The sequence below is a fragment of the Alternaria incomplexa genome (genome assembly GCF_024043165.1).
Source record: "Alternaria incomplexa strain BMP 0042 chromosome Unknown scaffold_3, whole genome shotgun sequence".
Taxonomy (NCBI): domain Eukaryota; kingdom Fungi; phylum Ascomycota; class Dothideomycetes; order Pleosporales; family Pleosporaceae; genus Alternaria; species Alternaria incomplexa.
Window position 1 is genome coordinate 1749664 of NW_026249852.1, and position 16868 is coordinate 1766531.

At 51.7% G+C, this 16868-nt stretch overlaps 5 protein-coding genes across 5 annotated transcripts; 2 read left to right on the forward strand and 3 right to left on the reverse strand.

Moving 5' to 3' along the window:
• Positions 1–959: 959 nt before the first annotated feature.
• J4E90_002965 (uncharacterized protein) lies at positions 960–1531 on the reverse strand (the record flags this gene model as incomplete). Its single annotated transcript, XM_051432539.1, has 2 exons — positions 960–1435; positions 1495–1531. 2 exons carry the CDS (start codon positions 1529–1531, stop codon positions 960–962), a joined length of 513 nt encoding a protein of 170 aa, XP_051293961.1.
• A 495-nt stretch (positions 1532–2026) lies between these two features.
• J4E90_002966 (uncharacterized protein) lies at positions 2027–4808 on the forward strand (the record flags this gene model as incomplete). Its single annotated transcript, XM_051432540.1, has 7 exons — positions 2027–2166; positions 2242–2311; positions 2366–2515; positions 2646–3030; positions 3077–3489; positions 3534–3671; positions 3753–4808. The coding sequence occupies 7 exons, from the start codon at positions 2027–2029 to the stop codon at positions 4806–4808; spliced, it is 2352 nt and encodes a 783-aa protein (XP_051293962.1).
• A 2243-nt stretch (positions 4809–7051) lies between these two features.
• On the forward strand, positions 7052–8102 carry J4E90_002967 (uncharacterized protein; the record flags this gene model as incomplete). Its single annotated transcript, XM_051432541.1, has 3 exons — positions 7052–7244; positions 7343–7745; positions 7997–8102. The coding sequence occupies 3 exons, from the start codon at positions 7052–7054 to the stop codon at positions 8100–8102; spliced, it is 702 nt and encodes a 233-aa protein (XP_051293963.1).
• Positions 8103–12036: 3934 nt separating this feature from the next.
• J4E90_002968 (uncharacterized protein) lies at positions 12037–13840 on the reverse strand (the record flags this gene model as incomplete). Its single annotated transcript, XM_051432542.1, has 2 exons — positions 12037–13711; positions 13836–13840. 2 exons carry the CDS (start codon positions 13838–13840, stop codon positions 12037–12039), a joined length of 1680 nt encoding a protein of 559 aa, XP_051293964.1.
• A 1032-nt stretch (positions 13841–14872) lies between these two features.
• On the reverse strand, positions 14873–16039 carry J4E90_002969 (uncharacterized protein; the record flags this gene model as incomplete). The annotated part of the gene is made up of 2 exons (XM_051432543.1): positions 14873–15764; positions 15822–16039. 2 exons carry the CDS (start codon positions 16037–16039, stop codon positions 14873–14875), a joined length of 1110 nt encoding a protein of 369 aa, XP_051293965.1.
• Positions 16040–16868: the final 829 nt, after the last annotated feature.

Below are 16868 nucleotides of genomic sequence, written 5' to 3' on the forward strand. Positions count from 1 at the left end.
CGGCTCGTATTCTCATGTCCAAAAAGTCGACGTTTTTCTGTAGGATGATGTTCTAAAAGATTATCAAAATGCTGAGATAACACTTAGATGTCCGCTCCTGCTCTGCACTGCTCGAAGTTTGAACTCCAAACGAAGAAGGTCAAGTGCATGGCTGCGTCTCTTCTTCCTCCAAAAAACACGGAATTCCGGTGTGATGACCAGCACTCAAGTGTCCTCACCTTCGCCAAATGAAAGTCCTGCCGTCGCATTCTTCCCAATTTCCAACCTCCCAGACTCGAAAAAGAGCAGAGAGTGACGCATGAAAAGAACGACTGGAAAACAGTGGTGTTGCATGATATGTCCTTCTTCCGATCGATCAACTTCACATTTCCTAAAAGCCATCAAAGCCACTCTTACGTCTGCTTGACCACGTTATGCCAACCTAGTACGAAAAAACTCTCATGGTTTCCACAGTAAGCTTAGGTTTCCTCAGTTTCAAAATCGAAAAGCAAGACGCCGATGGAAGAGGCTGGAATTGGATGTGTGTGGAGGATAGTATATTTGTTTGCTGTCCTGCTATGGCATCTCTCTGTACCCCGCTGCAGGCCGCCCGCCCAAGCTAAGCTCGTGGAGCCCCGTAGATAGCGTCATGTAGTTTCGCCTTGGAGTGAGGCTGTGTACATGAATGTGGGGCGGGGAGCGTCGGGGATGCATGGTAGCTCGGCTGCTCCCGGTGTGCTCGAAGCTTGTGTGTATGTCGGGCCTCGTTCGTGGGGTCGACATATCGCGTGCGGAGTTCTCGGTGGTTGTGTGCGATGCTACCAAACATGTGGCTGAGGTGGAGGGTGACCGTTGCTCGATATTTTGTAGCTGTATCATTCAAGAAACGTGGCCGACTTCCTAGATCCTCAATAAGCTGCATACTATGCTTTGAGCCCGAAGCTGCTCTTGCTATTGTTTGTCCAATTGAGGTATCGTGTTCATACTGGCAGGACCGCTGTGATGAAGGCCTCCAACCCCCGCTCGAACAGCTCATTCGCAACACCAATGCCACCAGGGTGCTCCGTCGGCGCAAGCGGGTTCTTGACCACGTATTCCACATACAGATTGGCCCAGATCTGGTGCAAATACTGCCTTAGGTTGATAACCTTTGTGTCCGTGAGCATGACGAACTTCATGCGCGTGGGCGTCTCGTAGTAATGCAGCTTGTACTCGCCGGTGCGATACGAAAGGAACGTGTCGTCGGCGCCACCCAGCTTGGTGACGAGGTTGCGGAGGGAGAAGACGAGGCCAAAGACGAGCTTCTCGTCGTCGGAATGCGACATGCCCTTGCGGACGGCAGCGACCACGTCGCCATTGCTCGCGATGGAGGCGCCAGACGGCGGGCGGGCGGGGGCTTTGGACGAGGACGAGGTTGGGCGGGCGGGCGTCCAGCGGCGCGAGTAGATGCACTCGGCTGCACGTGCGGTCAGCGCGTGTACAAAGCGGTGATCGCAACTTCACATGACGACTTACTGTGCCGATCGAAGATGTAGAAGCTGTAGAGGACCATTGCGGGAGTATGACGTCGTGGAGGATGCGACAATGGGGCGAGGTTATTGGTATGCGTGGTGTTATGCTTGTGGTGTTGGAGATAGGGAAGCGGGTGTGGTGACCGTGCCAATTGAGCGTCGCGATATGGCGGCCAAGATAGGAACGTGTTTATTGAGCTGTGCCCAGGAGTGTATACGCAATTCACTAGCCGAGTGGGTAACAGAGAGCCTAGACGGTGGGGACAGCGTGCGCCAAGTGCGGTGGGTGGATGGGGGTGATGTGATTGCCCGTCAACGGGTGAGGCTGAAAGAAATGTCAGGAAAGGCCCCCTCTCTGCTGCATCGCTCCCCTCTTAGTCGGGCCCCAGAGCAAAAGACATCCTGGGCTGTCGGAACGTCGTAGTCCAGCGCCCCGAACTTCCCCATATTATTTCTCCCTAGCCGTCTCCTAGGCCCGTGTCCATCTTATCAACTACGTACTTAGCATCTGCCGTGCCCTCGACTGCGAGGTAGTTATGTCACACCCGCCCACGCCCTCGTCCACACCTCCCCCCAAGCGCCCATCCGAGTCCGACCTGCGCATCTACACATCGCAACCCTCCCTAGAAGTCCCAGCTGTCAGCGAGGCCGGACGACCGCCCCCCGTCAAGTTTATGTGCGTGTTGCCCGGGGATATGCCATGGCTACCCCGCGGAGGTGCTGGTCCTGGCCGGAGCTGATGCTAGACAAGGTCAACACCCGCATACCAGAGCCCGTTACGACACCACAAGCGCGCCGCTTCCTCGACGAGACGTGTGAAGGTGCGACCCACTGAATGCAGAAGCTGCGACCCTGAGCCACCTCTAACAGCACAGGAAACATTCAATGCGCGCTCCGAGTACAGCAACAGCGAAGATGACGGCAGCGCCCAACACCGCATCAACCAGTACCTAGTCAAGCAGGAGATTGGCCGCGGCTCCTTTGGCGCCGTCCATCTCGCTGTCGACCAGTATGGCCAAGAATATGTGAGGATACCAGCTCTCTCGACATCTCCACCGGAAAGAGAAGGCACCACCCGGGCGCATGCCCCCAATAAGACGATGCGGGTTCCCTCGAGGTACAGGCATTGGCTCTCGCTGACGCATCAACGCGCAGGCTGTGAAGGAATTCTCCAAATCCCGACTGCGGAAACGCGCTCAGTCCAACCTCCTACGCCGACCGACCGCCGCGAAACGAATGCGCGCGCTCCCTGCTGGCATAGGCTTCAATTCACCGCTGCACCGGCATTCAGTTACCGAAGAGAACAATGCTTTCGAGCTGATCAAGGAAGAGATTGCCATCATGAAGAAGCTACACCACCCGAACCTGGTCACATTGATCGAGGTGCTGGACGACCCAGAGGAGGACTCGCTGTACATGGTCATGGAGATGTGCAAGAAAGGCGTCGTCATGCAAGTTGGTCTCGAGGAGCGCGCCGACCCCTACAGCGAAGAGCAGTGTCGGTGTTGGTTCAGAGACATGATACTGGGTCTTGAGTACCGTACGTGAAGTTAGATCATTCGCGAGACAATGCTAATATGTGTCAGTCCACGCCCAGGGTATTATCCATCGAGACATCAAGCCCGACAACTGCCTAATCACCGAAGAGGACGTGCTGAAGATTGTTGATTTCGGCGTCTCAGAAATGTTCGACAAGGAAGGCGAGATGAAGACGGCCAAGTCAGCGGGCTCGCCAGCGTTTATGCCGCCGGAGCTGTGCGTTGCCAAACATGGCCATGTTTCTGGAAGAGCCGCCGACATATGGTCCATGGGCTGCACATTATACTGTCTTCTTTTCGGCCGTATACCATTCGAAAAGCACGGTATGATCGAGCTTTACCAATCAATACGGATGGACCCATTGGAATTTGAGACTGAATGCAATCCCGAGCTGAAGGATCTTCTGGTGAGGCTCATGGACAAGGACCCCAAAAAGAGGATAACCATGGAAGAGATCAGAGTGAGTTGACTGCCCATCTTCATCGCGTAAGACTGACTTTCCAGGAACACCCGTGGGTCACGCGACAAGGGACGGACCCTTTGTTAGCAAAGTCGGAGAACGTCGCCATTATCATTGATCCGCCTACCGATGAGGAAGTCAATGCTGCCATCACGGGCAACATGGGTCACTTGGTAACAGTGGTAGGTGCACGTCTTCCCTATCGCATGCGAAAGCATTGGTATCAAAGTATCGTAGCCATTCTTGAGCTAACAACTGCATAGGTACGGGCAGTGAAGCGGTTCAAGCAGCTGCTCTTCAGACGGCGACCGGACCGCATAGAGAGTATACTGGGCAGTGCCTCGCGAATCGTTCAGCCGCCCATGTCCATGCGACCATCAGCACTACGCAAATCAAAATCACAAGACACACACGACCGCCGACCAGTTGAGAGCGCACTCTCCTCCGAGGGTGTACACCATCAGATCAAAATCGACGAAAAGGGCCAGAGACTTCCCCATAACATGGACGACATGGCATACACCAAACCTGGTCTCCGACCTGAGGTGGCAGGGAAGCGTTCAGCCAGCAAGGGATCTACTTCTGGCAGTCCGACGACGCCGACGGCTCCAGGTCTCAGTGAAGCCAAGATCATCCACGAGAACATGTCAATCCGGCCCGCGCCCATACATTCCATCTCAACTCCCGGGGGCCTCGCCCCCTCATCATCAGCGCCAACCACACCTCTCGGCAAAGGCCACGCACACAACCCACTAGAAGACACACTCTTCCTCAACATCGGCACAGGCGAAGACTTCCTCCCCGAACCCGAAGACGGATGCATCGTCTCTGAATCCCCCTCCAACGTTGACATCAACGTCTACGAGACCGCTTACGAAGAAGAAGTCCAACGTATCATCGCCCAACGCCGCGAACAATTCGCCGCAGCTGCCTCCGCGGCTGCCCGCCGTCCCACCCTGTACCTTACCCGCCGCGTCGAAAACGTCAAATCCATCCGCGACAGCGACGCCATCTTCGACGAAGGCCAAGATTTACGTCAGAATATCAAAGTCAGCCTAAAGTCTTTTGTTACTAAGACTAAAGAAGACATTGAAGCCAGAGGTGAACTGCAGAAGATCCAAGATGGAAAAGAGGGCAAGCTGAGTAGGACCATGCGCAATGTACGCGAGGCTAAGCGTCTTGTCGAGGAAGCGAGGGAGCGGGTCAAAACCGAGGAAAGGGATCGCGAGAGGGAGAGGAGTAGGAGTGCAACGCCGGTACTGCGGACTAATAGTTCGGCTAGTGTGCTTAGTCGGAGTGGGACGCCTGTGGGGAGCTGAATGTGAGCTGTGAGGGAGAGATGACGAGTGTATTTGTGGGGGATGTGCGTGTTTCAATGGGCGTTTGGATGTATACATAAAGGGTTCTCTATTGTTTTCTCCTTGAGGGGATGGGCCTGGTGCTCGATGATTATTCATACTGTTATTTGATGGAATGGATTTGTTGGATTGAGGATGTGAAGTGATGTGAAGTGATGTCGTGAGGGCTCTTTCGTTCATTGTTGCCTTTGCCAATATTGATTGGAGGTTTTAGGCATTAGTTGTGTCGTCGCCGGAATTGTTCGTTGTTCGTTGTTGATAGTTTTCTGGATGAACGCGGAAGCTAGACTGTAGAGTCAGTATGTTGGTGATGGATTCTTGATGTCGTTGATGCACCGTCCATAGCATCGGTGACGTCCGTTGTCGTTGATCAATCGTTGCATGCCGTTGACGAATCGTTACTTTCCTTGATTGATCGTGATTGCGTCCAATTCTGATATCGTTGGCGTCGTTGCTGGATCGTCACTTTCCTTGATAAATCGTGGATAGCGTTGGCGACGGTAACATCGTGAGCAAAGCCTAGGGACTTGCCATGATATCTTCGCGTTGTTGGGTCTGTAAGCTTTTAGCTTTGTTACTCCGGTCCGCTAACGATAGGGGGGTTCATGTCACTCTTAGACTCGGTTTTAATTCAGAGCCCGCAGGCACATCAACGTCATCACGTATTGCACTAGGTAGCTTGAAACGACCAGAGTAAAACGACCAAGGTAAATGCGACTGAATCATTACCAGAAGACTGCAAACACAAGAACCATCACTTTCATGTCTGCCTTGCGACGTGCAGGGCGTAACCTGGCTAGCCGAGAGATGTCCCTGGATCTAGCTGTTCTGGGCTTAGTGACGAAGTACACAGCCTCACATCGTGCTGGGGAACCCAATCCTTCCCTTGACCGTCTCGCGCTCCTTGATACGATTGCACGACAGCACGCGATTTTGGTGTTCGCCTCTACGCTATCGATCTTCAGAATTCCCCAATGAGCTCTACAAAACACTGAAGTTTATAGCGGAAGAATGTTCTCCAGAATGAAAGCGAAGAGGAGTTCTCTCCGTGCTTGCGCGCAGGTGTTGGAATTTCCCGGGTGAACTACCTGTAGCTTGGGCACATGCATCCATGCAGCGAAGCGGCCAAGCGACGACGAACGAAGCTTAGCCCGGGGTAATTCCGCTCAGGCATCCCGCGACGCGTAGGTCTCGCCGAATATCTTTTGTTCGACGCTTCTCCATTTCCTCGAGACGAATGCGAACTGCGGACCTGTGGGCTGCCTAACTACCTCCCCGGCCTCCCTTCGCCACCACCGTCCTCGCTTCTTCGACACCGAGTTGCGCATACGAATGCACTAACCGCGATCTCGCGTCGCCTTCGCTGGCATTGATACGAGATGGCGGCGTTGAGATACGATGATAAGAAGGCTTTGGCTGCGGAAGAGGAGGATATTAAAATTGCGTGTACATCTGTCAACTCGACGCAAGAATCGTTTTCGGAAGGAAAGACTCCTATACAGCATGAACGCGTCAAGACCTGGGGTAATGACAGTGTACACGAGGCAACATGCACACCGCGAGGTTGGCCGTCGAAACCGCGATGGAAAGTACGCTGGACCTGGATGTTGCACGACGCCTGTTTGACTATCTGGCACGCCACCAAATGGACCGCGCGGACGATTAAGAATGCACCACTATGGAAACACTTCCGGTGGTCGAAGAAGCAGTTCTACGCCTCTCTCCTCTTGCTCAGCTGGGTCATCCTGCCCGTATTTGCAGCAGGTACGGTGACACCGATAAGTCACATTTTCGCAGACAAGACTTTGTCATGCGGAAACACCATCGGCGGAGACCCTCAGAATGCAACGGTGACGGGAATAGAGAAACTCTTTACGCTGGACGCTACGTGGGGCCAATTCACCTTCTCACAGGCCAAGACGATAGACATACTCTGGGACTTGCTTATCGGGAAAGGCGCACAGGCATTGGCGTGGTGGGCCACGTACAATGTCTTCTGCGACGCGTTACTACGCGCGATCGAACGACATCCGGCGAGCTTCAGCATTTTCCAGAGGATGGCTATGGAAGGGCCCGGGTTGCACTGTCTATGGGCGTTGACGAAAGAGCTATGGACTGCGAAGAGTATACGGACGCGATTTTTGTTCTTCTACATGTTTTGGTCGACAGGTTACGTGCTTCTTGTACCCATTGTCCTCGGCGCCATGACAGGTTACGACAGCACTTCTATCGCGTGGCTCGACATCGACGGGTCGAACAACATCATCCCCGCTTCCCAATTATCAAATACGTGGGTTATCTTAGGCACGAAGAACGAGACGTGGAAGCAACCGGGCTGTGCGGACTACGATCTGCGCAGTGATTATGGCTACATTACGGATAAGAGACGCCAAAGTTGTACGTCGTCGTCCTTCACCTTACCCCTCACATACCCACACCCACCATCCAACCGCTCCCCCAATAATATTTCGACATACTAATACCAACGAAAATAGGTGACTGCAAATTCGCCAACGGCACCACTGTAACCGCCGCCGAACAAAGAGACCTCTGGCAGCACACCTCGTTCAATCAATACGACGATCTTTTGTTCAATTGCACCTTCGACTTCCCCAACAACACACAGACCTGGACGGAAGAAAAGGTCTACAATCAAGACTCCATCACTCATCTCTGCAACACCAGCGTCTCCGTCCCTGTGGGTGGCAAAACGTACAACGCCGACGACCTCGTCGGAGACTACGGGTACTGCTACAATAGCATAGGGTATCAGTACGACTCGCTCATCGGGAAAAGCCGCTGCCTCCCCGACACCGCCAATCCAACCTACCAATGGGGTTTCTCGACACTCATGGCTGGTTTGTTCATGTTTGTGACGAGTGCCTGGGTGTTTAGTATGTACGTGCTGTGGCAGGACGCACAGTTTAATTCCACGCTTGTCAAGGAGGGCTACAGACTTACGCCGTTGCGCGCGGCGTTTGCGATGGCGGTCGCGGCGAGGCGGCGCACGGGATTAAGCGGGAAAGATCTCATTAGCGCGAAGAATAGGGCGTTGGGGAGGCAGTTGTATGGCAAGAAAGGTACGAGAGGCACGGTTGTGGATCATGGGCTCTTTTTGCAGGACCTTGAAGATACGGATACAGATACAGAGGGTGCGGCGAAGTCACCCATGTCACCAACACCCTTGTTATCAACGCCAAGTCCTACTTTCGCGTCGGCGGGCAAGGAGAAAGCGTGGATGGCTTCTCCGACTGAAGACATGGATATGGAGATTAGACCGCTGGCTAGGTCGGATACAGATCTTTCTGTCAACGTCCTCAGCGACGAGGAATTGCGGAAAAGATACCTACGCGGTGTGGAGGAGGCAAGGCTGAGTCGGAAGCCGCTGAGTCGGGAGGCGACGCTTGTGGGGGAGGGGCTGTGGGAACGAAATCATGAGGACGATACTCGGGATCGAGATGATGAACCGAGTGCTTCAGGCAACGGGTATCCGAGAGGAAAAGAAGGCGAGCCTGCGGACACTTCGAAAGATACAAGAGAAGGGAAGAGCGGGAAGGATAGAGGATGGAGGAATAGGTTGAAGAAAGTCAGACGGCCTGGCTGAGCGGGAAAACTTGGAGATTTGATACGAAATAATGCATAATATGAACAAACATGAGGTAGACATCGTTTCCATCCAACAGGGGAGGCGGTTCTCATCGCGGACACAGTCAGCGTCTTTGGACATGTCATCGATTCGCCGCACTTTGCCCCGCCAGCCGAAGTTGGAAAACTCTCTCCAGACAAGCTCAGGACATGGCTCAACGAGGGTTTTGTTTTTGGTCTCCCAGTCTCTGCTCTCATAAAGATGAATTTCACTGCTTTCAATGTTGAGCCCACGTCAAAGTGTGATAAGGAAGACAGAGAAAGGGCGGAAGAAAGGGTCTTTTATAACCCTCCCGCAGCTCGCCGCGAGCACCGCAGTCATACCGCCCTAAGAACTATGTTTCTGGTCGTCTGCTTCTCATGGCAATTTTGCATCTTGTTTTTGGTATCATGTGCAGAATTTCCATTCTTTTAAACAGTCAGAAGGACATTCTACTTAGGAACAACGTCCTTGGTAGGCCAAGTCGGAGCGAGTTGCTCATGACGATCAAGATATGTTGTTTTTCAAAGAGCCCACTTCTCATGCCTTCTCTTCTTTCTCAGTTGGATGATCTTTCGGAAATTAGGTTGTAGAAAGCAGCGAGGGGGAAGAGAGAAAACATGTTGTGATAGGCCATAATTTTGAGAAGTTGAAGTAAGTCAGACATAGACGGTTTCGAAGCGGATTTCTGGTCGTCTGCTTCTCATGGGCTGTAGTAGGCGAGTTTTTGGTCTTTTGAAATAAGAGAAAATGTGTATAGGAAGAGTGTGAGGGAGCGGAGGAGAATGGTCTTCTATATATCTTGCAGTGATGCTTTTTCCGTCGCTACTATGCGACTACGCCGACACTCAAGTCTGAATTCGAATGTGCATGCTTGCGAGGCGCACGCAAACATCCCAGCTACTTGATGAGTTTTTTTTTTGACACGCTGTGACATGTACTATCCTAATGCTTCAGACGTATACATGATTGACTTGCAGACGAGAAGAGCGCAACATATGTCGCGGTTTGCAGCCTTTTGAGTCTAGGCGCGCAAAAGTCGGAACATGGGAGGCCCTGTACTAGTTTTCTGGTCCGACCGAACTCAGAACATCGCAATAGCTTTATTTTGTTTTGAGAAGAGATATCGGAAAAGGGAGGTGGAGAAGAGGGAGAAGAGCCAGAGAAGAAGGTTGGTTATATGTATCCTGCTTCGGGAAGGGAGCAAGGACATGCTATGCTCGCGTTCGCATTTGGACTCGATCTTCTCATCGCGTCTTTCATTTGAGCTTTTGGTATTTGGAAAAGAAGTGTTGGTGATGAAGAATGGAGTAAAAGCAAAGGAGGGGGTATTTATGTGCGTTGTAGCCTGTTCCGAGAAACTCCGACATGGCAAATGAAGAACATGGTTTCTCGAGCTCTTCACTTCTCATGTAACGAAGCTATGCGGCTTTTTGTATTTGATTTGAACGTAGATGTAGAAAAGAAGAGGAGAAGAGCATAGCTAGAAGAGAAGCGTTTTATAGCCCGGCGCGACGTGTACTGACCAGAGTAAGTCTTTTGATTGTCTGCTTTTCATGAGAGTGTAGCGTAGAATCTTCTGTTAGATATATTGAGTGTAGGATGTGTGAAAGCAGATTGAAAGAAAGCATATGCTGGAGAGGATGAAATTTATAGTTGGGCTCGACGCAGAGCGGACATACTAGGCCTGGCGCATACTTTCTGATCTTCTACCTCTCATGCGTCGATATTGAAAGGTTTTCTGGTGTTTGAACAATGACACTGTTTCAAAGGAACAGTAAGGAAGAAGAGAGCAGGGTAGACATCGCGAGCCTTTTGTGCGCTTTCGATTCTCTCTAGTTCTCATCAGACCCTAATATCTCACTTTTATGTCCCAGCCGAAGCGATGTTTGTATGAAGAATAGAGTTGATGAGGCGTGCAGAAGAGTCCTTTTACGCGTTTATTCGCTTATTAGAGAAGGACAACCATCGAGGATGTCGCGTATGCATTTGTGTTTCCCACTATTTCATTCCGCGCAACCTTAGTGAGTTCAATCTTCTCCACATCGCGTTATCTTCGCGTAATTTTGATACGTAGCAGGGTGAACGGCAGGCAGGTGCACCAAGTTGAACTAGTGGTAACTCTGGTCATACATTCTGAGGGTGCTGCTTTTGGTAAAAAGGCCAGGTACATGCCCATCTGAATAATTCTTTGAAGAAAGAGCGGAACACGCAGACATGATATCAGTTGTAGGATCTTTTGGAAAGGAATTCGTGCACCGAGGGTGTAAGATGTAAGATCGTATCTCGTGAATGATGAACCTTTATGCTTTCACAGTATGGTAGGCTAGCGGCGACGTCTCCACAAGTATGAACGAACCTTGGAATACTTTAGGGAAAGGGCGGAGAAGCAGACATCGTAATGTGAAATGTTAATTTGGAGAAAGAGTGTAGATTGTAGGGTGCAGCGGGGAGAATCTTGTCTTCGAACTGGGATTTTGGACGTGCTTTCATGGAAGCCACTAGATGTAACTTGTTTCAGCGACCGAAGACATGGCCGTGACAGACGCCATTTTCGAGAGCTAGGCTAGAGATATGCGATGACATCGAGGTAATTTTGGAAGAGAGAGGAAGCACAGACATACACTAGATACTCCTTGCTTTTGGAACAAAAGCAAAGCCTGTGAGGTGTAGGAGAGAAGAACGGTGAGGTGTGAAAGGCGTTTTTATACACACACTTCCTGTAGTCGGGTGCAGCAAAGAAGATCATCAATGTAATCAAGCCCCATTTTTTGTCGCTCTCGGCAACGCAATGACACAATTTCTCGTCCATATGTTCATAGCCATGACTTTCCGCTGTTCCCGAAAAAGGGGGAGTATTTGCAACTGTAGATCTGGAGTGCACATAGCAACTGATGCATACGATTTTAGTCTTTTGTATTCCAGCCATGGCATAAGAGCGAGTAGGTTTCGAGAGAAGAAGGAGGCGCCCAGGACATAAAGTCGTCCATGATTCTTTTTAATTTCGGTCCAGGATGTCGATGTAGTAAGAGAAAGACCCAAGAAGAGCGATATATATACATGGACAGCGCCCCATCATCTCGACGGCCACCGAGTTTAGGAGACAGTGGCGCGGCTCATGAGTATATCATCGTGCTTCTTTAAGTGAAAACCTTGATGAGTACTTGTTCAAAAACGCCAAAGGCAGGAACATGAGTTCAAACTTATGATATCCGGAGTAGATCTTTGCACATAGTTGGGGGCAGCGGACTTTTTCGGCTGATAGATCGATCATGCATCACGCCTCTCCAGATTTGGAACCGAAAAGCGGAGGAGAGACAGCCATGGATTTGCGTGTTTTGGATTTTGGTATTTCAGAAGTAGGATCGTGTGGTGAGAGAAGGAAAGGAGCAGGAGGAACGAAGGCTTGTATACCCACCGTTTATCGTTACATCAGAGCACGGACCATGCACAAGGAGAGCTCGTCTCAAGCCAGGAGTCCAAAAGCCCCTGTATCTACCCCAACCCGGGCTGCGCTTCCGTGACATAGAATACAGGTTCGACAGCTACATCTTCTCGTGCTCATCATCTCCTTGTTGGCATCGCCGCTCTAATCGCGTCTTTCAACCACCCCGGCAACTCCTCCGCGTCTGACTTATCCCCGCTTTTCTTATTCTCAAACACTTTCCCCAGCCACATGCCACGCCTCAACATATGCTCTTGCTCTTCCTCCTCCTCACCCTCCAACCCAACCCTCCCCTTCTCAACAACATCCTCAAGCCACGCCCTAAACCCCGGATAAACATACATAGCCGCCACCCCTCCACTAGCCCACGTAACACACGCCCACTCCATCTGCTCCCACTCCCGTTCACTACCCGCGAAATCCTTTATCGCAACTCTTACACTGTTCTTTTCGCGTTCACCCAGTGTCTCATCATCCAGCATCTTCTTCACAGCCTGTTTTATCGGCACGATAGTAGAAAGTGGGAGAAGCCACGTATTGTCAATCTCCTGCGTGCCGATTTCCAATGCGCGACCGATGAGGAAATGCTCTGTCACTTCGTTGCAAGCATAGGCCTTCTTAGTTGGAGGGGGTGCGAAAGGCCATTTATCCCATCGAGTTGGTAGGTCGAGCGTGAGGTCGGTGAAGCAGTCTTCTTCTGCGGGGTCGAGCCAGCGTAGTTTGTTAAGGGGATGCAGAGGCGTTTGGAGGTCGCCTAGCGGGTGGCCCCATGGAGAACCGAAACCGTTGCTGATGCGGAGGAAGGTCTTATAGTCGGGTGGCAAGGTAGTGTCGAGACGGGTCTCGGCTTCTTCAATGTGCGAGTCGGTGGCTGGGGGGTGAAAGAGGGAGGTTTCGGGGGGCTCGGGGTTCACTTGTCTGGCCTCGGTGTTGTATTTCGTGTTGTATTCTGCTGCTTCCAAGAGTTCTTGTATGGAAATATCGGCTCTCGTTCTAGTTCGACCGTTCGTGAGTCGCTCGGTCAAAGCGTTCTCGAAGTCCCTTGCGAAGGCTGCGAGCCCTGCTTCAGCGATGTTGAGTTGCTGTCTTAGCGCTCCGCTTTTGTACAACTTCCATGCCTGCCTGGACTCAATCGCCGGCTGAGTCTCATATGACCGTTCTCCAAAGCTATGCGCTAGCCAATGTAGCAACTCATGGGATGTCGGGGTGCCCAACTTGCGTAGTGTTTCGCCCATGCCAGGCTGTTCATGGTATGCTTCAACCGATGAGACCAGGTCCAGTATGCGCACCAGCCCGCTTCTCACGTCTCGGATCGTAGGTGCCGGATTTGCAGTCTCCAAACTATGGATGGCATCTGTCGCACTATCAAGCATTTGAGAAGTAGTGGGTGAACGATCAAGCTCATGGACGTGGAGTGCTTCTCCAGGTCCTGACCCCGGCATCACAGTGGGCTTGTACCATTTCGACGCCAACTCTTTCTCCATAAGCTGCAGCTCTTCCTGTACATCGTCTGGTGTTATTGTTCCGCCACCTCCCGGTGGCGGTTCGCCGCCGATCGCCTTGGCTCGTCTGTCCCTCACAGCCCGACGCACCTTATCTTCTTCTCCCTCAGGCCATGGCACACCATCTTCCCTCGCACGCAGATCCCAGAGGAACCAAAGGTGCCGAAGGCTTGCAAGCCTGTCTTGATAGAAGTCATAGTTGTTGAGTCTGCCTATTAGGCGAGCTGCTACATCTGTGTAGCCTAGGAGAGCCAGCTCCGGAATGAAGCGCGACGTGTACTCATAGAGACTACTATTGTCGCAACGTGATATGTGCGTTTTGAGAGCAGTGTTTGATGAGGAAGACATGATAGTGTGGCGAGAATGATTCCCGACGCGTCAAAGATAGTCGCGCCACGTGCGGAGGCGGGACTGACGTCATGTGGAGGATTAGGCAACCAGCACCATCACGATGAAGGAGAAGACATGAAAGGAATGTGCTTGGTTACAATTGGGATTCTATTGATTGGTCTACATGTGCAACAAGGTTTGATCATATACGCGATGTTACTTTTCATCGAGAGCAAAACAACAGAGGCTCCAGACCCAGATCCAGACCCAGACCGCGAGTTCAAGCTCAGTCCTACCCGCTCCTCTAGTACGATCGTTCTTTGAAGTCGCGATGATATCTACAACGAACGACGACGAAACCGATCTTGATTTAGGATGGCGAAGTCGAAAGCAAGCTGCTGTCGCGGTAGGTGACGCCAGTGTCTCACAGCGAGTGACGAAGTACCTAAGTAAGGGTTAGACAGTAGAGATGACAGTAGAAACGACCTGGGGTGCGAAGAATAGTAAGTGTGAACAGTATATATGGCGTTATAGATAGCTGAAGACAAAAGAGACAAGAAAGGTTGACAGTGGAAATGAGTCGAGACGCAAAGAAAGAAACGATTGACAGTGGAAATGACTGTAAAAGCAAAAGGAACGCAGGAGAAACCTTACCATGGTAGCTAGAGATGTTGCGTAGAGGTAATGGTAGTGGTGGCAGTCGTTGTGGTGGAATCTATCTGCGAACGGGTGGGGAGTAGAAGCGTTGGATTGCGGAGGTGGAGCGATATTGATATACGTGCGCTCGGCCTCCGGATCAACTCACGGCAGCGAGATAAGCGAGAAAGAAGATTAGGCGGCAGTCCTATTGTTGTGTCTGAGCTGAAATGAGAGTGAAGACGGAGCGCGCGCTGAAGAGCTGAGCACGGGCCAGAAAGCCGCCGGTGGAAGAGGAGAACTTGAACTGGGTCGCTCGACGAGAGAGTCAGACGTCCGGCCTGTCAGTGAGCAGACGAGTTAGTCCGACCTGATAATGAGCCCCGTCACTTGGTGCATGAAGACAGCCTTGTAGTTACCAATTGTGATTACATATCCACGGGTATCATTAATTACAACCGCTCAACAAAACAAACGAAAGAACTCTTCACATCGACCTCTCTTGTATCCTCGCCCCTTGCTTCAAGGGCGTCTCATCCCCAAACACACTCGGCGCCGGCGCGTCATTGCTACTCCTCGAGCTGCCCTCTATGAAATCTTTCCTGTCAACATAATCTTTCCTATCTTCATGCGTGATGTGTAAATCCGTCGTACACTGGATACCACCAAGCTCCAAACTTTCATCGCTATCAATCTTGCTCAGCCCCGCGCTGCGCATGTTTGTTGTGTTGCGTTTCGATCGGTTCGTCAGCTGGACCGAGTGCGGTTGGTGCGAACGTGCGTTGGAGCGCGAGTGCGAGTCCGGGCCGGAGGAGCTGTGGAATTCTTCGGGGTTCATGTCGTTTTGCGGCTTGCCTTGCGCGAGGCGGACGACGAGCGAGGCCATGGACATTTCGATGTTGAGCTTGACCATGTAGACGACGGGGTGGAATTGGACGTATACGACTTGGTTCTCGAGGAACATGAGACCGATGAGGAGGGCGTCCATGGCGATGGAGACGACCATTAGTTTGCCGTTGAAGCCTACCAACGGCGCGTATTTGGTTAGGCCGTGTTGTTCGACGAGCCTGATCTTCACGGTGCGCAGGAAGTACCAGTTCAGGCCTGCGTCGACGATGAGGATGAGAACCTTGCTGATCTTGTCCCAGACGTTGTTGATCTTGACGAATGTTTCGCTGATTGGTGGGACGGTGTGCGATGGGATCCAGATACAGAAGACGGCGATGTTGATACTGGTGATCAAGACTACTGTTCCCCATTTGAGGTTGCGGATGGTACTTCGGTGTTCTGCGATGAGGGCAATGCGGTTGATGATGATTTGCATGAGCAGTTGGATCTCCCACACCCAGAAGAATAGGATGAAGAATAGAACGGGGACACTGTAATCTTTGTCAGCGTCGACTCTTTGTCGTGTACTGCATTGCCAGGGAACTCACGTCGGCCCGAGTACATCGTTCAAGAACAGCCATCCGATGATACCGATGATGACATTGACCAGAATCTCACCCCATATCATGTAAATGTAGGCTGATCGAAGGGGGCTGTGATTTCGCCGTGTCTGCTTGACGGCCTCCCATACTGTCAAGAACCCGAACCCAATCGTAAAGCCGGCAGCCAGAGCAGCAAGCTGGAAGTCCTGGACGGTAGCCGACATCGTGTGGTGTAAATAACGCCGAAGTTGGGGAAGGAGAAGTCGGTCAGAAAGATCCTAGAGTAGAAGGGCTCAGGGTCTCCAAAACACCCATATATCCCACTGATCCCGGAAAGGAGGCACGCCCGCTCCAGAAAGCACGTTGCAAACTACCGATAAGTTCATCATGGGTAACTGACTAGCAATAGGATGGCATTAGTGGACGGGACGGCATGCACCGTGGAGCTGTCAACTTAGCAAGCGGCTTGGGTTGTCCTGCCATGCTCTAGCTGCCAATCACCACGTGTAGATGCTACCCGCTAGTAATTCCAAGTGTTCCGAAGGACCCTCGCTTGCGTTTGCGAGTAGACGTGCATTACGGAGTGGACCGGCTTCCTAGCTTGGTATCAACCAGCGGGACACTGCGCACTCTGGGATCCGACGTTCAGAGCGCCACATATAAGTTAGATCTGTTTCCTACCCGAAAGCAAGTGTCATCTTAAACCTTAAATTACACGGCTGACGTGTATCGTGGAACGTAACAAGAATATCGGGTTTTGTTCGTCTTGAAGATGATTACTATTCTCATCGGGTAGTGGACGGTCGCCGACTTCATAACATGTAAGTGATGATAAACATAGATGTCGCGATAATACCTCCGAGGGCTAGGATACTCAAGATTTTCCCAAGGTTGCCTTCCTGCGTGGGGCCGCGGATCTTCAACGCTCATGGAGCTCGTCGACGCGAATGCATGAATGCGCGACATCCGACTCCACACCAAGACGCAGAATCTGCACCGCCACTTCGTCAGTCGACCTCTCAGACGGATGAACAGCGCCCCTACACTCTCACT